At 43.1% G+C, this 21,779-nt stretch overlaps 1 protein-coding gene across 4 annotated transcripts in view; it reads left to right on the forward strand.

Annotated features, from left to right (window-relative positions):
• Positions 1 to 21,779, forward strand: part of Trpc4 (transient receptor potential cation channel subfamily C member 4) — a 157,085-nt gene that overhangs the window by 94,594 nt on the left and 40,712 nt on the right. For 3 of the 4 annotated variants that reach the window (XM_075950694.1, XM_075950696.1, XM_075950697.1), the window contains exon 4: positions 10,245 to 10,581. In XM_075950694.1, the coding sequence (XP_075806809.1) occupies positions 10,245 to 10,581 (337 nt within the window). Of the gene's footprint in view, positions 1 to 10,244; positions 10,582 to 21,779 lie in introns of those variants that run through there. The other variant, XM_075950698.1, reaches the window with a different exon arrangement.

The raw sequence follows: 21,779 nt of genomic DNA on the forward strand, positions 1-21,779 counted from the left end.
AGCATGGCAACTGAAGGTGGCAGCCGAGGGCTCACATCTCAAGGAGGGGCATAAAGCAGAGAGAGGGGAGAAGGGATGGAGGAGGACACAGAGAGAGACAGAGACAGGGACTAGGCTATTAAAACTTTAGTGCCTGCTCCCAATGGAGTACTTCCTCCAGCAAAGGCCACACCTCCTATACCTGCCAAGACTCAACTGGAGAGCAAGTGTTCCAATGCCAGAGCCTATGGGTGACATTTGTCATTCTCTACTATAGTCCATTCCATTGGCATTTCATATGGCTGGGGTCTCATTGTTGGGGACTGCAGACCACCAGACCCTGACTTTCCTGTAAACAACTTGTTTTCCTCTGCTCTGAGCAGCCTGCAGCTGCTCTGAGCACGAGACCCTGATGGCAGGGGTGTGGGTTCTGATGGGTCTTCAGCTGAAAGAGCCTGAGAGCTGGGGCGTGGCCAGAGCCCTATATAAGCTGCCCCTGAACACAATAAAGGGGCATTCTTGGGGAATTCAAGGATGATCCATGTCTCTGTCTCTCTGTCTCTCTGTCTCTGTCTCTCTCTCTCTCTCTGTGTGTGTGTGTGTGTGTGTGTGTGTGTGTGTGTGTGTGTGTGTGTGTGCGCGCGCGCGCGCGCGCATGTGTGTTTCAATCTCTAGCCCCTTGCCCAGCTAGGGAACCTTCTTTTAATGGCAGGCTATGTGCTACAGGTGAAGTATCGTAGTACATGTAGTACAGGCGCTATAGGACCATAGTACACAAAGTAGCACAGACTCTACATCTCATGGCTAGCCATCTTTTTCTGTGTGTCTTCTGGTGGTGCCCGAGCAAACTTTGCACCCAGTTTGGGTGTTGCCTGCTTTCTCGCTATTGTGTTTGGCTTGAATGATACGCAGCTGAGGGGAAGTTTAGCTTCACAGAGAAGCTGCTTGATGTGGTATGAGGAAGGAAAAGAGTTGATGGCTCATGTCTCATCTGTGTGGATAGTTCAGAGGTAACCAGTGTAATCTGAACACGTAGATAAGCAGCATGATGGAACATAATTTAAATTGTGAATTGTGTTGAATTTTGAATGTGTGTGACTTTTAAGAAATAATTTTTCAGGAAAAAAAAACTTGCTGGTAATTTAAACTTAAAAGCCTCATCCAACCAGGCAAAGCTGGGGCTGTAGAGGCTTCGCTTAAATTGGCAGTTCCTCATGAAACTCCCCATCTCCTGTGAGATAGAACTCAATGCGCAGCTTTCATCTGTGTCCTTGGGAGTCTTCAGTTAAAGGCACAGTTCTGGACCAGAAGAATGTTCCATACCCCTCATTTCAAACGACCGAAATTGAATTTTTTCTCAATTCCATTGCATGGTAGCCCTAACGCACATGCTAAAGAATTGATTGGTTAATATTTCACCTGTGTAAACAATGTAGTATTTTATGCCAGTTAGAATAGGTCAATCTCCTGACAACCCTTAGGAAGATTGAACCACAGCTGCGGAATGACATAGTACCGGTAGCTTTAATTTATGACTGTGTTAACCTGAACATTTATTATCAAAGATTATCTGAGAATAATAAAACAGAAAGCAACAGAGACAAGAAAGGGGAGGGGATTCAACATCTAAAAGAAGAGAAAGACTAGGAGTCACAGTTTGCTCCTGTGGAATCACTCAGTTTATTAAAAGATGAAATTTTAGAGGCTGGAGCAATTGGTTAGTGGTTAAGAGCACTGACTACTCTTACAATGTGTGTGTGTGTGTGTGTGTGCGTGTGTGTACATTATATGTTCCAAGCACGCACATGGTGGCTCACATCCATCTGTAACTCCAGTTCCAGGGGATCTGACACCCTCTTCTAGCATCCATGAGCACTGCACACATGTGGTACACATGTATACATGCAGACTTAACACTCAAATATGTATATATATAGTTTTAAAAGAATATGGATTTAAGTTAGTAATGACAGCTAGTTAACAGTGTTTTATAGAGTTATTGGAGTTTGAAAATGATTCATGGAGTTGATATTTATTGGGAGCATATGAACTAGTAGCTGCAATGTAACCTATCATGTCAAAGCTATGTATTAGGCAACTATCAGAAAATGTATGATTATGAATGTCACAGCTTGGTATTTTAGCAACTTAGCCCTAGTGCTAAAGAACACATCCTTATTTGGACATAGGATTGGTCTACATGAGACATCGAAGATGAGGTCATCGGGCTCCTTGCTCCTGTGTGGCTACGATTGCTGTCCTTATATGAGATGGTAGTTGGTGCAAAGTGAGGCACCCACGCATCACTGTGTTGTGATGACACAGGCAGAGGCTGGAATGGGGTCCCCGCATGCCAAGGAATGCCAAGAATTGACAGACATGTAGCAGACAGCAGGAAGAGGCAAGGGGAAGTTTGCTCTCATCAGCACCTAGATATTAGGCTGTGAGCCTCCAGGACCAGGAGAAAGAATTGTGAGTCATTTTCAGCTGCCCAGTGTATGGACCTTTATAGGACAACATTCTCAAAAACTATACAACAAGAAAGTTCATTGTAACAATATCACCTACAGCTGAAAATGATACAATGTATGCAAATTTTTATAATAACAAATTTGCTAGTACACCAGGTTAGAGTTATCAGTGAAGTTTTTATCCCTACCTCCAATCCTCAGCTGCAGGACCTGATGGTCTAAGCTGCCAGGAACTAATGCCACAGGCTCAGCAATGTCTTTGCTCGGCAGACGATTATTGCCTTGGGATGCCCTGATGAAAGTTGGCCAGCCAGGGCTTGAACAAGCAGAGTTTGTGTTCATTTCAAACGGAAGTCTTGAAAAGATTAAGTGAGAGGAAATGATGAATTGATCATGTTTAGGAGCGTGATTTGGATCATTATAAAGAAACAAAAAGAATGAAAAAAGTGTCAAGCCTGTAGTTGACAATCCTAGTGAGAATCTGTTTTCTGTTTTGTTTTGTTTTGTTTGAGATGAGATTGTCTCATTGGTCTAGTGTCTGCTACTTAGGTGAGAGGCTCACTGGCCAGCAAACCTCAGGAGCCTGCCTGTCTCTGCCTCTCCAGCAATTGCTCCAGGAGGCTGGAGAGACGCACTGGCAAGGACTGAGGTTGGGTGCAATGTGCAGATGCTGAGACTGCTGCCATGGGTGACAGTCAGGAGAGAAAACACATTGTCCCTCATTCTCTGCCTCCTGCAAGGGATGTAGAGTGGCCACCCTAATTATAATGTACAGTTTTGTCCATATGTCTGTCCCCTTTGTGGCTGTTCTAGTGAGAGCAGACAGAACGCTCTAGGTGCCAGGAACTCTGTGAACCCTGCTGTCTCCAAAACACATTTCGTCTGTGTTGCAAGCTAGAGAGTTTGATTCCAACTTCAGTAGCAAACAACTTAGCAGTGTAATAAAGGATTACAGTTATTGTTTTTCCCAGGATAGCCAAGGTTGTTTTCAAAGCTATGCATTGTCAACAGCCAGGAATTCAGTGGAGGGAGAAACATCACAGAATGTGTTAGGCCGGGTCCTCCAGATGAACAGAACAGGAAGCACAAATGTATATTAAAAGTGGATTTATTAGATTGCCTTACCCAACCAGAGTCATCCAGAAATGCTTGTCTCACACTGAAGAATCCAAGAACCCAGTAGTTGCTCAATTCAGGAGACAGGGTAGCTTGCTAGTCCCAATCTGGTGCTAAGACCTTAGAAGATTCCTGGAACTCACTCTGTAGACCAAATCAGTCTCAGATTCAGAGATTTGCCTGTCTCTGCCTCCCAAGTGCTGGGATTAAAGATAAGGGCCACTACCACCTGGCTGAAATAATTCAGGTATGTCCCTAATACTCAGGAAGGAATCCGCAGTGGCAGCAGCAGAGTAAATGGACCCCCCAGCAAAAGTGAAGACCAAGCCTATGTAAAAGTGAGTGATTTGCCTTCTGCAATGTCCTTTTATGTGGGCCCCTGCCAAAAGATGCCAGTGCCAGCCATGTTCTTCCCACATAGACTAAGACAATCAAGGCACCCCCCCCCACACACAGCCATGTCTGCAGGCCAACCTGAGAAGAACAGTGATTTCTTGAGGCTGTCTTCCAGTTGATCTTAGTTTGATCCTAAGATTAAAGTTAGTGTTTGTTTAGGCACGGTGTGGTGGTGCATCCCTTTAATCTCAGCTTTCTGGCCATATAAATAGGTAGATATCTGTGAGTTCAAGACCAGCCTGGTCTACGTATCAAGTTCTAGACTAGCCAGGATTACCTAGAGAGACCCTGTCTCAAACATCTGCTTATAAGCTCATGTGAGTACATTTCAAATATATGTAGTCTGTTTTTGCTGAAATGTTTAGATTGGCAGAAAGGGATTTTTACACTGTGGAAATGACTTTAATTGTGACCAGAAAGAGTAGAATTGGTCCTCTGCTTCCCAAAGCCTTATGTAATTTCATCCTCTTAGGCATAGGAAGTATACCATGTGACCCAGCTATTTCACTCTGGGCATATACCAAGACAACTCAATATTCTTACAAAGATTTTTGCACCCCCTATGTTTATTGGTGCTTTATTCACTATAGCAAAAAATTGGACCTAGCTGTCAATCAATAGACAAATGGATAACAAGACACACATATATGTGTGTGTATATATGTCATGTGTGTGATATATTTGCATACACACACATTTTTATATATTAATGTTATTCTGCTCTAAAGAAAAATGTAATCATAGAAATCCACAGAAAAATGGGTGAACTTGGAGTGTATAATATTAACTGAGGTCACACAATCTCAGAAGAAAAAAAACTTGCATGTTCTTCCTCAGATGCAGCATCTAGCTAGTGATATATGTATAAGTGAAAATGAACATGCACATGGGTACAGTGTGTTACGGAGAATGAGAACAAGCAAGGCTAAGTAGTAGGAGATGAGGAAGAACTGACTGAAAGAGATGGGCGCGAGTTCTGAAGGAGGACAGAAAGCGAATTGGTTTTCTACCTCTAACCCTGCCCTGCCTTTCTCGTTTTCCTGGTGGTGGGTAAATGAATAAAATCTATCAGATAATGAAAGTGCAAACTCCGCTGTGAAGCTCCACAGTTTCTGCATGACCATTCCAACTGCATAGAGGTTCACTGAAGCACAAAGATACTGATCTGTTTAATTGCGGTGTGTGATTTTTTTATTTCCACTTTTTTTATAATCAAGTTTTAAAAAGAAATAGGCTGTTATGTGGAATCATGCAGGGCAGTGAGCAGAACGCTGAGTAGACCCTTGGTCTACTAAGAACAGTTAACATGAACACTCATCCACTCATGTCTGCTCTGGATTCTTGCCCTGATGGAGACAGAACCACGATCCAGTCTTTGCCTTTAATGGAGATTAAAATACCCTTTCTGGATATGCCTTGTCTCTGTGCAGGAACTCTGGTTTGCTCTTGGGAGCCTGTGATTGAAGAATCAATTCTGAATACCCAGCTGTGAGCCACACCTGACTCTGTTACCCCCCTAGTAACAGTCTTAAGTTATTCAACACACGAAGAAACACCCAGTCATGGTCCCATCAATAGCCAATAAATTCCCTCCTCCCCATGTCTATTCGTTTAAAGAAAACTTTAGGTAGTATTCTAAAAATAGCTGCCATTTTCACAAATTATTTCCATCATTTACTTATGCTTTCAGACGGGTAATGGCGAACAGGTGTGGAGATTATACCAACTATTTTCCTTTGTGATTTTTCAAAGGGTCGTCATTATCTAATGATTATAGTTTCTGGCCACTTAGCTGGCTTTGTTTTCTAGGTTCAACTTACTTGTTTCTTTAGCTTTTGTTTGTTTGCGTGTTGAGACAGTGTCTCACTGTGCAGACCAGGCTAGCCTCAAACGCTTGGTTTTCCCATTTCAGATTCCTGAGTGCTGGGCTTGCAGGCACGAATGACCATGCCCATATCAAGTTCAATAGTTTAATGTATTCAGTGTTGAGCCATCATTACCCTCCTTTGTAAGACTGTTGACGTTTCCAGCCTCCTTGTTACTATTCCCGGTCATTGCAGATCACCTTCTAAACCAATTTTGAACATGGACCCAAAGTATTTTAGGAAATGCAATTCTGTGCTTGTCGGACTAACAAGATTAGTGAGAGTTTGACTCTCCCTCACTGACACAGACATGGTATCCAAGCGATCGGGCACCCTTGAATCCTGTTCTGAAAGTCCAGTGTATCATGCCTGCTGGAGACAATGAGTAGACAGCCTGATGGTCAGCTAGACAGCTCTCAAAGTTCTCCTTGCCAACAATGGAGGACGGGTTCTCAAGCTTCTCAGTTAGTCTTTCTGATCAATCTTAAGACTTTTCTCATTGTCTTCTCAGATCTGATAAAAGATTCGTTCGTTTTTTTGTTTTGTTTTAATTTGAAGAAAGCTACTGAAAATGGGGTATTTGAAAAGTAGTTATTTTATGAGCATTTCTTCATTTTTGAGTTATTATTATTATTATTATGGATGTTCTTTTTCTCATAGAAATCCTTTTCTGCTAATTATTCTTTTTATGACATCTTAATTAAAATATAATTATCAAATCTCTCTCTATCTCTTTCCCTCTTTTTCTCTCTCTCTCTCTCAGTGGCCATGACCTGACATTTTTATAATCACTAGAATGGATATTTGCAATGAATTCTAGCTAGCCTTTTAACTATTTGTTCTATACACTAGAACTATAAATAGCTTCATTGGGCATAAAGCACATTAATCCAGTGTTTACAAACAGCAGCCACAGGTGTCATGCAATGCATATGGTTGCCCATTGAGTCTAAAGTTGGGTCCGATACCCTGCATCACTGACTTGTTCCCAGATAATGCTAGAGTCACCAGTCTCAGCCCACCCTGAAAATAGCAAGGGCATGGACTCAAGAGTTTCCTGAAGCAATATTTCCACATAGATGCTAAGAGATGGTGACAGTGTCCCTTTCTATTTTGTCTCTGCTAAATCCGCAGTAACTTACAGCCCAGCCCATGGATTTCACCTCACAATTTTCAGTACGGTCTGTTCTAAGAAGCCACGGTATATTCACGGGCCAGCTTACATCTGTCAAAAGCCTGCCTGTTGTCTCAGGCTTAACTTGCTGCCTTTTGTTTCCGGTGATCATTTTACAATGAGCATCATCTCCCCATCATCTTCGTGGGCCTCCCTGTTTCAGAAGGCTGGATGAGGTTATCTACAGCACCGCCCACCTTCGGCGTACAGCGAGTTCCCAGAAATGGACTGACTAGTTCTGGGAGACTGTGGTCTCTTTTACTCCTAGCCAGCGTCTGATAGACAGAGAGTACTGACTTTTATCATCACATCAGGAAGCAGCAGGGGACACGGGATTTGATTAATGAAGTGAATAGATCGAGCCAGTAGCGGATCTGAATGTGCACAGGCAGACGACAGACTAGAGGAACTGTCTTCATCATTGGACGCAACTGGAAGTCTCTGTGAAAACAGCCAGAGTTGACGGTCACGGGCAGCTTGAAGGGATGTAAATGGCTGATAGAACAGAAAGGTTTTTGTTTTGTTTTGTTTTGTTTTTTTCAGATATGGACATCATGACTCCTGGGAGCGCTCAGCATCCAGTGAGCTCTGATCCCCTGTTACCAGGATTACAAAACACAGTTTTGAAAAAAAACAAATTCTAGAGGATGGTTGCCTCTAGAATGTACCAGATTTTGCTCTTTTTGAGAGTGTGGCTCTAATGTAAATTTTAGGTACAAGTTCTTAAGCTAGAAAAAATATATAATGCAAAGCTGAAAACATGAAGGAAGAGTAACTACTGAATCAACCATATCAGGCCAGAACGTTTATAGTGTTTGACTCATTGCTGGCTTCCTCTCGGCTTGCATTATCTGCAGTTACTGTTTCAATTCCCTTCTAGGTGGAAAGGGATTGTTCGGTTGACTTAAGTATTTTTTAAATATACTTTCCAATTTTATTTTTCCTCATCATTTTTCTTTATGTTTTGGGATTTTAGTATTTGTGTGGTTGTTTATAATCCATTCACATTGGATCGCAATTTATTTGTAAAAACAAGATTAGATTCAGTCATTTTCATTCAGCGTCTCCCGTGATTAGAATCCTGTGTCTCAGTAGTTCTATAAATACTCAAGGATCGGGCTTTGGAAATGTCTAAAAGGTTATTGAATGCAAATTATCAGTGCCTCTTTTGTAAGTGTGTGGAACCATTGCAAATCTGAATGTTTATAATGTTTCCTTATAAATGCTAGCAGTGGCTGGAGGGGTGCTGGCGAGTCTTCCTATAGGGGTTGTCTAGAGGCAGAAGCAGGGACCTGTGATGAAAATCTCCTTTCTCCTGGACCAGGAGGGTTGCAGAGGGTGGTGGTTCCTGTGGCAGGAGCCCAGGCTGCAGGCCCCGAGCTTCCTGTGGGCAATGTTAAGGTATCCGGGACTGGGGCTTCCCTGGATGGAACAGCATCTTAGTCAAAAAGAGTGTCAGTTCTCTGCAAGTCCTTCAGAAGGAACTGGAAAAAAGCTGAGCACATTGACAAGAGGTAGAAAAAGGCCCAGAGAAGAAGTAAGGGAGGTCAGAAGGAAGGAAGAAACCAAAGACAAGGGGTGGGGGGTGGAGAAGAGAATGAGGTCATCTACCTTAGCAATTAGAAGTTGTTTATTACAAAAAATCCTGAAGTCCGTGTCTCTTGAGTTCTCAGTTACCCTACTCCAGATGGGTTTTTTCTAGCTCCTTCCATTTTTCTTCTAAATTTCATAATTTTATTTTCTTGACAGCTAAATAATATTCCATTATGTAAATGTACCATATTTTAATTAGCCATTCTTTAGTTTATGGACATCTAGGCTGTCCGTAACAGCTATGGGCTATTATGAACAGAGCAGCAATGAACACTGATGAACAAATTCCCTGTAATACAATTTAGAGCCCTGAACACAAAATACAAATATATGCTTTTCCTTATATGTATATGGATGTTAACGTGCAGCTTTTGATAGGTATGCTACAATCCAAACTTCCACAGAGGTTAGGCACTTAGTGAAGGAGCAGAGGGGACTAGAGGATCATCCAGGAAGACAATTAGAATTGAGTGTTATAGAGAGATGAAGGGAAAAGTAGAACAGGAGGGCCGAATAGGTGGGGGGGGTGGAGGAGGGAATGTGGGGAGAGGCAACAACATTACAGACCTTTGGAAGAGCCATGTGGAAACCTACAACCATAGAAGCTTCCTAACTTATATACCTATGCAAAGAATGTATAATGGAGTCACCAACAAAATAGGGGAAACAGTATCCCAGCTAGACATCTTACGCCACCAAGTAAAACTTCCAGCACCTGCAATAGGTTATGTCTCACTTAGTCCCAGCACCTACATGGCAGCTCACAATTGTCTGAAACTCCAGCTCTAGGGGACCCAATAGACTCTTCTGACTTCTGCACATATCAGGTACACATGTGGTTTGCACTTACATACACATAAAATAAAAAATGAATCTCAAGTAGACATTATAGCTTGACTAAGAGCCCACGTGTTTAAGATTTGGCCCCTAGCTTGTTTCTGTTGGAAGGGAGTCCTCAGGGTATCAGTAACAAATAAAAGCAACACATATACAGAAGGACATCCTACATCGGATGTAGGTGGACCCAGCCTGCTATGCGAACCATCTCTGGGCAGGGGTCCATGGACATTGTAAGAAAGACAGATGAGCAAGCCAATTAATAGCGTTCCACAATGGTCTCTGCTTGAGTTACCACTTCCAGGTTTCTGCCTTGGCTTCCCTGCATCATGGACTCTAACCTGTAAGCTAAATAAACTACCTCCTCCCCAGACTGCTTCTGTGGTCAGTGTCTTATCACAGCAGCGAGGATAAAACTAGGACCCTGTGTATATCCTTATGCCTTGCCTCTGTCTTCACTCCAAGTGTGCCGGTACCCTGTTTTGACTTCACTTAAGTTGACACTCAGCACTGTGCCCTGAGTGAACCAGGTGTTCATTATGGCCTTTCTCAGCATAACTCAGTGCCGGGCTGTTTTACCCTAATATCAAGTGAGCTGCAGCTTGTGTCTTTGAATTCTAATATTGCTTTACCAAAGAATATATAATTTACTTAAATTTCATTTAAATATGAACTAAGGAATATATTAAAGGTTGGCATCATCTTTTCCTGAGACTGTATTGCTAAAGGATAACGTTGAGCCCGCGTTCTTCCTGACGCACTGTGGTCATTACCTCTAACAGGGACTGAATTCTCCTTGTCCTTCCCTCCTAGTTCGTTGCCCAGCCCAACTGCCAGCAGCTGCTCGCCTCCCGCTGGTACGACGAGTTCCCCGGCTGGAGGAGAAGACACTGGGCCGTGAAGATGGTGACGTGTTTCATAATAGGACTGCTTTTTCCCGTCTTCTCCGTGTGCTACCTGATAGCTCCTAAAAGCCCACTTGGACTGTTCATCAGAAAGCCTTTTATCAAGTTTATCTGCCACACTGCCTCCTATTTGACCTTTTTGTTCCTGCTGCTCCTGGCCTCTCAGCACATCGACAGGTCAGACTTGAACAGACAAGGTCCACCACCAACCATCGTGGAGTGGATGATATTACCGTGGGTCCTGGGTAAATGTGTTACTATAGAAAATATAATACCAACCGTGTTTCTGCCATGGAATTCTGTTGCTTGGAAAGAAATATTCACAAATGTTTGGAGCGGAGGGAAACGACACTTGGGCTCTGACCGTGGTTGCTCTGAGACCTAATCCTCAAAACCAAAGATATCTTGCCCAACTGTGGTGGGCTTGCTCCAGCATGCAGCCAGGGAAAGGCAGTGTTAGGTTCCAGGATGACAGGTGTTGATGACTCCCATGTCCCACAAAGAACTCAGGCCTCATTGGCCACACATAGCATATTTTTCTCCTGTGCTGGTGTCTGAACACCAGGCATTTCAGGGGGAAGCAGATGCTCTACCTCTGACTGAGCTGCATCCCCAGCCCCCAGTTTTCTTAGAAGTCCTCCACAGATCAGTATGTGTCTCTCTAAAGAACCCCTGATTATATATGTATACACACACACACACACACACCATATTTTAAAAACTTTATCTACTTGTTTTTCTTTGAACATGTGGTAGTTAAGAAATTTGGATATTAAACAAAAAAAATATTTCAACCTGCATGTTGCCAGAGATAGATAATCATTTTAGAACTGCCACAGATCAGAGTAGAAACCTTATTTATTAATATTAAAACTGTGTTTTCCTTTCTTCCTTCCTGTTACTGTGGCCATGCTTAGAATTTGCATTTTAATTTCCCTTTTCGGTATCCTACTGTGGCTTGCGGAGAAATCACATTTTCTCAGCTTAGCTCTTTGCTTGAGATCCCTGTAGTACTGGACCCAGCTCGTTAGGAAACATGACAGATTCCATGATTCACCATCTCAGAGCTGCTTGGGTTCCCTTCAGAGCTCAGAGGTCACTAAAGCGAGGAACCAGCAGGGAGAAAGAAGAGTAGACTAAATAGTCGCTAAGAAAGGAGGACAGTGACCTAATGGTATTTACATGTTAACTACTTTCTATAAATACCACCTCAACTGAATCCTAGCACCAGTTCTAACTTGCCTGGTGTGCATGCACTATGCCCTCATTTAGGCCAAAAGCAAAGTTTAGATCTGTAAGTCTTCAAAAAGTCACTACAGCCTTAGAGTTGATAGTAAGATGAAATCATTGCTCTCCACCAAATTATTTCACATAAGGGACATAATTTATGTTAATTTTATTCATAAAATGCATTCTAGAATAATTCTTACGAAAACACTTAAGAGGTCGTATCTAAGCTTTCATAACTCACTGAATATCTATCTGAAAGTCCTGACATGCCAAATGGAAGGCACACCTACCTTAGGAAAACACTCAGATGCAGTGTCGTAAGCACAGGTAGCATCCCTCAACTTTGTGCAGTCAATGGGTGTACACTGGATACCTTCAAAGAGCCAGAGGGTATGACTGCTACATAGGGAGCCAAGGGCACTTGGCCAGATGGAGCTTAAATTTCACTAGAAGAAATGGGTAATGGATTAATGATCAGAACTGCAGAAAATGGTAAATATTATAAAAATAGAAACATTTAACTTTGAGGAACATGTGTGGCTAAAACTGCCTTTGACTGTCCGGTATACGTTAAATGTGTAGCAGAATATTCCTTGACATGTCGATGAACGAAATGACACCATGGTCACTGCTCAGTGCTTAGTGGATAGGCTTAACTGTACTATAATTCCAGCCGTCGGAAGCATCTGCTAGAGCAACATTTTCAGGATAATATGACTGCAGGGGGCTAATGGATCTGGATGTTTGTAGAGTAAAAGGTATTTCATAGAATTAAAGCCGTACGTGAATGATTATCTCGTTTCAGCAATAGGACCTGGGATCAATGGTGTTTAAATATCAGTTATACTGTTGAATCAAGAAAGCCTCACTGCTAAGACTGAGTCCGAAGCGCTCTAGAGGATCCAGGCTTATAAAGGGCTGTAAACTGTTGCTGAGAAGCTGCAAGCTGTTACTGGGATTCTGTGAAGAGGCTGTATCTCTGGGACTTAAAATATAAGCAGTCACAAACCCTCAGGGTTTTCAGGGCCTTTATCAATAAAGGAAAAGGATTTTTATGGGATGGCATTTAGCATGCCATTGAATCTACTGAGCTTCCCTCATTAGGGAGAGAGAATCACTGTTCTCACAAAGGGGTAGAAGACGGCATTGGGGAGGGAGAGCTTAGACCCTTCTACAAATATGATCAGATCTGACGGCTGTACCAGTGAATCATCTATATTTCCTTGCCCAGGACTGTTAGATGATGGAATAAGACATCTTTAGCTTCATTTCCTTACCCAACATTTCCTGGTTCATGCATTGTAAGGGTCTAGTTGATAGCAGTAAAGAAGAATAGCTTGAGGCTGGAGAGATGGCTTAGTGATGAAGAGCCCTGACTACTCCTGCAGAGGACCAGGGTTCAGTTACCGGCACCACCATGGCAGCTCACAACTATCTGTAACTCCAGTTCCAGGAGGATCTGACGCCATCTTCTGGCCTTTGCAGGTACTGCACACATATGGTGCACATATACACATGCCAGCAAATACTTACTACATATAAAATAAAATTAAGGAAAAGAAAAACTTCCTTGGGATACTAGTTTTCCGACTTTCTCAAAATCCATTTTGAGCTTTTCTTCAATATGCATTATGATTGGTAAATATATGCCCTAGCTTTTTATACGACATAAAAATAAATATATATACATGTATATATGCATATATACACTTATATAATCAACTTAGCAAGAAATTGTGACAATTTTTGCCATAACAATTTATGACAATAGCATTTTCTAATAAAAGTAGCTCTTCAGTAAAAGTTGTCATATGTGAAATAATGCTTTGCTCCTCACGGGAAGTAAAATGGCTGTGCAGTGATTGGCAGTAACCCATGCCTGAGAATATGCCACAGTCAAGCAGCGTGCGAATCTATGCGCCATGAGCATGAGGCGAAGGGTGAACTGAGGAGATGACGGTGCGGAGAAAGGCATCTCAGTTCTGTTAAAAATAGAGCCTGTGGAATTGCTAGCCACAAAGCAAGAAGTGCTCATAATATCCGCGGTACCCAGCTTGCCTGCATTGCAGGCTTCCTTAGCACTTTTTCTTTAGCAACGCTGGTTTCTCATTTCCATCCTTTGCTGTGTAATTTATAGCTTAGAACGTTGATATTAACAAGTCTGAAAAATCTTCAACTGAGTCTGCCAAGTAGGCAATGTGGCATGAATAATGTTGATCTTATTCTCATCTCGACACTCATAGGAACCAACAAGCATATTATTGGGACCACTTTTAATATATATACATATATAATTCATATATGTGTATATATATACACACAGATACATATATAATTTTTGTTCTTGTGAACATTTTTATTTTCCATCTTTTGGTGCTAGGGAGTAAACCCAGGGTCTCTTGCACACTAAGGATGTGCTCTTTCACTGAGCCATACCTCAACGACCCATTTTTTTCAAATAATCACTAAGATCATTTGGCTTCTATGACTCATTATTTCAGCCTTACTTCTAAAGCTCCTAGGACCTCAGTCAGCTCTGAGCAGTGTTACAATTATAAGAAACTAGCCTTCGCCCTTCCCCCTCATGTAAGTTCAACAGACTAGCTCCAGTCATGTGCAGATTCAAGTATAGGCAAAACATCCATTTGGTATTTTAAAGGACTATTGTGATATTAAAACAAAACAAAAAACACAGACAACCATTGCAATATGACACTTTTTCCCTCGTCTTCCTGTTTATCTGTGTGTGTGCTGGTGGGGCTACTTAGAAGCTATTTTCATATAGTTATACATGGTAAACCATTAAGACATGCAATATTTAGAAATATTCAAACTGTTGTCTGTGCTACTCACTCACAGTAACTGAATTCTTTACTGGGGAAAAACTGAACTCTGTCAGGCTGTGACAGTGTAGGTCAGATTGAAGACTCAAAGACTGAAATCTGCAGGGCTCCCAAGAATGGTGGTGCCTCATGGAAATGGGAGGAGGGGAACATACGGGAAGAGCAAGCTAGACACCAAAATATAAAAAGGTCAAAGACTTGGATGGGCCTTTGAATTAGTTTTCCTTGGCTTGAAATTACAATAGCTATCGTTGCATAACCATATTAGAAGCTGTAGCGGCTGCACAGCTTAGATGCACATCCTCCTGTGAATGTCAAAGTAGCTCTGTCCCATCTGGCTGGAGTAAATGATGGAGCAGGCTTTGAGAAGCTCGATTCCTTGTCTAAAATCAAGGCGCCAGCAGGTGCATGCTAGTATAACAAATCTCAGAGCTCCCGAGCAAAGAACCTCGATTCTCTATGAGATGCTGAGCCAGGGGTGGGAGACCCAGGATGGCAGGAAGCACCAGCCAGGTCTCTACATATGCACTGTTCCCCCAGTCTCCTTACACCTTTACACAGGTGCCGGGGACTGGGCAGCACATGGGATTCATCAGAGCGGTAATGCATTCTAGGAGGCACCCTGGTTATAACAGTATTGAATAGCACATCTGTGCACAATAAATCCTTTGTACCACCCCACCACACTGCCACCGCCATCCCCCCTCCCTTCCCATGATCTAGAACAGTCTATGTGGCTCTCTGGTGCTGGAATAAGCAATATCTTGGAGAAAAGAAGGAAGGGAGGGATGGAGAAGGTGTGGAAGGAGAAAAGAAAGGAAGGAGAAGAAGCAATGGAAGGGAGAAAAGAAAATAAGGACAAGGAGAAGAAGAGAAGGAAAGAGGGAGGGAGAGAGGGAGGGAGGGAAGTATTAGAATATGTACACATTTTATTTTTATATCCAAAGAATCACTTTCTGGGACATAAAGTTAAGTTCCCTTGTTTCTTAGAACAGTATTAATATTTACCCTTCTGTTGAGGGAGATGCATTTGAAAAAGGTGTTTCAGTCAATTGTTTTTAAAAATACTGAGAACATATCTTAAGTGGAACGTGATGATCTTCATAGTGGAAAAAAAAGTATTTGCTCATTTAAAAATTGTGCATCGTAAGCCGGGTGGTGGTGGTGCACACCTTTAATTCCAGCACTCGGGAGACAGAGGCAGGCGGATCTCTGTGAGTTCGAGGCCAGTCTGGTCTACAAGAGCTAATTCCAGGACAGGAACCAAAATGCCATGGAGAAACCCTGTCTCGAAAATCAAAAAAAAAATATTTGTGCATCGTGCAGCTTCTACTAATCATTGAAAGGGTGCCTGGAGCAAAGAAGCAGTTGTCTTCCCGTCAGTTTCAATATATTCTTTTGTAATATTCATGGAAGTGTTTAAATTAAGGAAGATCCTATAAAAAGAATACTACTACGTTGCTCAAACTCCCTAATTGATTATTAAATAATTATACTTAGGTATGAACATTCTAACTTCCATCTGACATGACATTCCTTTTTCTAAACTAAAAATACGGTCTTCCTTAATGTTGTTTTCCCTCTCTTTCCCCCTAATGATAAAGCAGTGACGTCAAAAGCACAGTGATATAAGGGTTTTCAGATGTCTTCAAAGGCAGAAGACTCATTGCCATTTGCATCATATCCCCCATTCTTGATGGTCTGCTGACTGCAGACAGAACCACTGGGAATTATTTTGAGCAAATCGAGATTCTGAGTGATCATCTTGCTTAGTTGATTCAGAAATTGCAGAGGCCCTTAAACACACTCAAGACTGAGAAATAATCATGGAAGAAAATTTTCATCTAGATTTAGTTCTCAGATGACAGTTGCAAGAAACTCTGCTTCTTAGGTTTCTGTTCTGCCCCCTAAATCAGAGAGCTTTTCTCTATTTTTGAATTAGATTGCTCTTAGGTATTGATTTCCCGAAACCTTGAGTTATTAAAATGTATGACCATTTATTTTATTGTGACATTTTGAACTAATTCTTTGAGAATTCCATACAATATATTTTCATCATGTTCACCCCCACTCCTCTCACAGCATCTTCCAGATCCACCCCAATCTTCTCCCAGACCTAGTCTCTGCCTCTCAACCCCCGCCCCCCCAACTTTGGATCCTCTTTTTAAATAAGCAATCAAGTCCAATTTACGCTGGTCATGTACTCCTGAGCATGGGCATGTACAACTGAGGCATGGTTGACCTACCAGGAGCCACATCCTTTCTGAAAATCGACTCTTCCTCCCCCAGAAGCCATCCACTGGCCACAGCTCCTCAGTGAGAAAGAGACCTCAGGAGTTTCTTCCTAATCTGGTCTGGAATTCCAACTGGCTTCATCTTGTGCAGGTCTTGAGCAGAGACCCACAGCTGTGGCGAGTTCCTGAGCACAGACAACACTGTTTTCCTTGGTTATCATGCTCCTTCCTCTCCCTCTTCTATTTTGGTCCCTGAGCCCTAGAAGGAGGAGTGCTAGAGAGGCCCTGTGCCGTGGCATTCTCTGCACTTTGACCCGTTTTGAGTCTCCGTGTTAACAGTTAACAGTTACACAAAGGTCCTTCTTCTCTGCAAAGATCTGAGCGCTGCACTAATGCATGGGTATAGAGATAAAAATTTAGAAGACAGTTTGATATTGTGTATCCATTTAGCAAAGTAACAGTCCTAGGTTCACCCTCAGGGTCTTTGAGTTCCCCGGTTATGAGTTCCTGGTCAGGTTTAAAATACCAGGTTCATATTTCCTTCTGTGGAGTAGGCCTTAAATTCATTCAGCAAAGGACTGGTCTATTTTTAAAACTTTGAACTTATAACCACTTTACAGACTTCCTCTTCTCAGGAAAAGACTGGTTCGTGTCTTGAAGGACCTAGATGTGTTCATCTACATCTGGTTCATGCTTCACCTCCAACCCCAGGGTGCACAGATCTCTACTCTTTCCAGACACGAGCATGCTGACCTTCTGGGGAAATTGCTGTTCTCTCTAGATGCTCCTGTTGTGCCCACACACTGCAAGGTTCTTAGGATCAGATGCAGCTCCCTCTGACATCTTGCAGTCCCTCAACCCCTAAACCTTGAGGTCAGCCTGTGTGGTCTCCTGTGGTCCCTAAAACTTCTCTTGAGTTTGGGAAGAAGAGACATACACTCAGCCTTCTACTGCAAGCCCAGGCGCATGGAACAGTATGAGTTCAGGCTGCTACCAGCTACCCCAATGACAAGCTGCATAATTTCCTCTTGTCCATGATGGACTGGACCACGAGAGAAATACAACAGTTGACTGTCAAGAAGACACTCCAGTAGGGAGTACTAGTTCTCTTTGCTTGAGGGATTTTCATGGATCCCTTCACTTGGACTAAGGAAGTATGAAAGGAAAATCACCCTTGGGTCTTCTCTGCTATTTATTCCCTCATTGCACAAGACTGCCCTGTCAGTGCTATGTGTATTTCTTGCCACCCCTTTTCCAGGGTTCTCTCTTTTTGGACTATGGCAATGGAGGGCCAGTGTGGGCTAGCAGATCGTTTCCTCAGATCTTTCAGTGACCTACCGATGAAGATTATCTGTAGTTTTCTGCAAGCTGCCTTCGGAAAGCAGATGTCATAGGCTTTTGTCTTCTACTTCGTTGAAGTTTTAAATATATCATGAGACCTTAGGAACGGCCCTTAATTTAGTGTCTCTTGGGGTCTGGTATCACGTCAGTCCCCATTACATAAAATAACTTCTAGTAATACAATTATTTTTCCACAGAGACAGACATCTGATCCTAGAGACAGTTCTGCTCCCTGATTTGAAAGGCAAAGGAAAATTCCAGTAGTGAGGAATTCTTTGTGTTCTTTTTATCTTTGTTGATTTGATGTCTCTCCAGAGGCTTCTGTCTTCACTAAAGAGCTCGGCAGCTTCTGCCCTTGAGCAGCAGGCCCTTGGGAGTTGCTTTGATGAAGAGGTACCTCACTCTTGTTTAGGGCTGTTGCTGTCTACATGTGTCCCCACCCACAGCAAGAGAGGGCAAGGCCAAGGATCCTTCCCTATAACACAGTTATTCCCCAGAGCTTGAAATCTGGATGGTTGAGTGTGAAATCAGAAACTCTCCCTGCTCCCTGGAATCCTCACAGCCATGTTCAGGACAGAGCTCTCAAATGTTTTGGTGTAAACACCATAGGAGAGCTAAAGAAAAGGAAGAAAGGAAGGAGGGAGGGAGGGAGGGAGGGAGGGAGGGGGGGAGGGAGGGAGGGAGGGAGGGAGGGAGGGAGGGAGGGAGGGAGGGAAAAGGAAAGAAAGGAAGAAAGAAGGAAACAAGGGAAGGGAGGGAAGGAGAGGAGAGGAGAGGAGAGGAGAGGAGAGAGAGAGAGAGAGAGAGAGAGAGAGAGAGAGAGAGAGAGAGAGAGAGAGAGAGAGAGAGAATAAAGATAAAGAAAAATCCAGGGCACTGGAGCACTGGATTTCTTTCTCGAACCCTTTGCTCTTTCCATCCTGGGTCCACACTCTTGACTTCAAAGCCTGAAATAAGGCTTCTAGAACAGTTCTAGGAAACCATGCCATCTGTTTATAAACAGAGAGCCGAGATGTTGAAATGTTCCATCACGGGGACAGGACAAACACGCTGTGACAGAAGCTCCCCGAAGCTTTGTTCCCTCCCGTTTTGTTTTCAGTTCCCGTGAATACTCGGCTCGCTGGATGCGTCTCCGTTTGTGCTAGCACCCTCTCATTTTTCTAATGGCTTGTTTGTTCAAAAATGCGGTGACTGTTGCCAGGGGAGCGAAAACTTGGCATTTCACTACTAGCACAATTACAGCAGGCTCAAAAGCAACAGCCACCAAACAGGTATGTCATGAGGAGGCCATTATGAGATGATGCTCCAATCTGGTGGTTGACAAAGAAAAAGGTTCTAGGGCTGAGGGATGTCTCCCAAGGACCCAGGCTCAGTTCCCCAAACCCACGCAGTCCCCTGTAACTCCAGTTAAAAGGGATCCAATGCCTTCTTCTGGCCTCTGTGGACACTGCCTTCACATACTGCTCATATATACATACGAACAGTTAAAATGCTCATACAAAGAAAAATGAATGAATCTTTTAAAAAATAAGTCTATTAAAAATATTTCAACTCATTAACCGGCAAGCATTAATCGATAACGTTATCTCTAGCTGAAGCTAAATTGGTGTGCTGATGTAGGCCTTGAAGAGTGCTGTCGTGAGTTACCGGTTTAATCTGGATCCCTTTTCGGTTTTGTGTCAGAAGTGAGGTAAGAGGATGGGTAGTCAGGACGAGCATGTGAAATCCATCTCCACGGAAGCCTTTTGGGCCTCAGAACTTTTGGTCTTAGGAAACCGTGGGTACCATCCAGTGCTAGCTTCCAGTTGAAGCTTCCCTTCCTTGGACCCTAAAGAACTCCCAAGCTAAAATATTTGCAGCTGCATCTCTCAGACCTGACAAGAGCCTCCTCTGCTCTCAGTGCACCAATGTCCTGATTACTCTGCAGGTGCTTTAAGATCCGTTACATGTGAAAATACACATAAATTTGAGGTGACTGAGTTCTGAGTACATGCTGATCTCTAGAGAGATACATAGACTGGGTTTCCATACCTTGCCAAAATGGTTTCTGAAGATGCATAGTGAAAGGTGTTCTAGACTCCAGGTTAGAATGTCTGCTGCTCTCAAGTTTATAAAAACACAGTTGCCAGAGAAATCTTTACACTCACTTGGCCTGCTATCTTCCAATTTTACCAGACAGTCATATGATTTGTATGTTCTGGGGCAGGCCAATCAGGTCTTTGTCTGCTTGTAGATGACAGATCTTAATCTCGTGTCAGATATTTTAACAGTCAAACATTGCAATAGTATCAGTAGTAAGAAACGATGCTTGGGAATCTTTCACACCGGCGATAGAATCTTCTAATTGAAATTCGTATCATTGCATCCTCTCTTTGAGTTCTTTCAGGTGATGAGTTGGCTAACACTATAGCTAATGCGATAAAGCTGATTCCTACAGTGCAGCCTGGCACCGCCCCGTCTGATTGGCACAGTCCAGTTCTCAGCTCTGTGTGTTCTACTGAGGGCTAACCAGAAACACATCCGCCAACCTCCGCTTTCAAATGCGTATCTCTGATCTCTGGGGATTGGCAAAATTTTACATAAAACAAAATAAATAATGGGTGTTGAGAGATCTGCCTGCTAAGTGTCGTCCTGGCCACTGGATTTGGAGATTCAGACCCCGGGTGTCTCCATTAATTACAGGCTCAGCAGTGGTCACACGGCCTCCTTATGCCGTGGTTTTCCATGTAGGCTGTGGTGATGGGCTGGATCCCAAGAGCCTGCCCAGGGGATCTGAGAGAAATACCACCAGAGTGCAAGAGGCAAGTCTTGTCATCTGTACCAAGTGTTTTTCCTCATGGTACATTGTAAGTTTCCCACCAGCTCTGAAATCTGGTGTGTGAATTGTATCTTTTCCTGTTCTGGAATTCTCTTTTCTTCAACGGCATCAGCAATGGTCCCAACCCTAAGTGAAAGCTGAGGGAGTCTGTTCATGAAGAAGGTCTCTGAGGGTGATCATGCTGACATAGGGGATGAAGAACCTTGTTTTTCTAATCCAGAGTCACAGTGGGGCCTCTGCATGAGCTCTGGGAATGGAGAGGTCTGTGATGATGCCCTTCAGGCTATGGCACTCAGACCCTGCAGGTCATAAAGGGGTGGTTTCCTGCTCCCCGTCTAGTGATATCATCTGCTACACTGAGTGTTCTTAGAAACCTGATTCCTGGCACTGTCTTGCCTCTTCCTCAGGGTGAGCATTTTGCCCCTTATATGAGAGATGCCTGAATCAGGCCTGTGTCTTTCCCACATGAGTAACCCTAGCACTTCCTGGCTCACAGTTTAATCTTCCTTTTGAGTATGATCTAGGTCACATGGAGGAGGCACACGAGGGTGTTAGTTCTGCCTTCTACCTTATTTCTGAGGCAGGGTCACTCTTACTGTTTATTGGCATGGGGCTCCATACTCCAGAAGAGCTGGCCTGGGATCTTCTGAGGAATCGATCTCTGACTCTCATCTTGTCATGGGGCCCCTGGAATTACAGACACAATCTACCACATCACAGTGTTTGCATGGGTTACAGGAACTGAACCCAGGCCATCAGGCTTGCAAAAGCCTCTTTTACATCTCTCTGACCCCTCTTCTTGTTCTTCACAGGGGACTGGAAGAGTGGCTTCCTTTCCCATGAACTTGACACCTCTTCTTTTCCTACATTTTTTATGAGGATGTGACAATCTATGGTATTTATAGTTGATCTGACTTTTTCCTGCATTTAGTAAAAAGCAATTATGATCTTTTCAACTTCCTGTGTTCTCAGCAGCT

This window comes from Microtus pennsylvanicus, chromosome 16 (genome assembly GCF_037038515.1).
Source record: "Microtus pennsylvanicus isolate mMicPen1 chromosome 16, mMicPen1.hap1, whole genome shotgun sequence".
NCBI classification, from domain to species: domain Eukaryota; kingdom Metazoa; phylum Chordata; class Mammalia; order Rodentia; family Cricetidae; genus Microtus; species Microtus pennsylvanicus.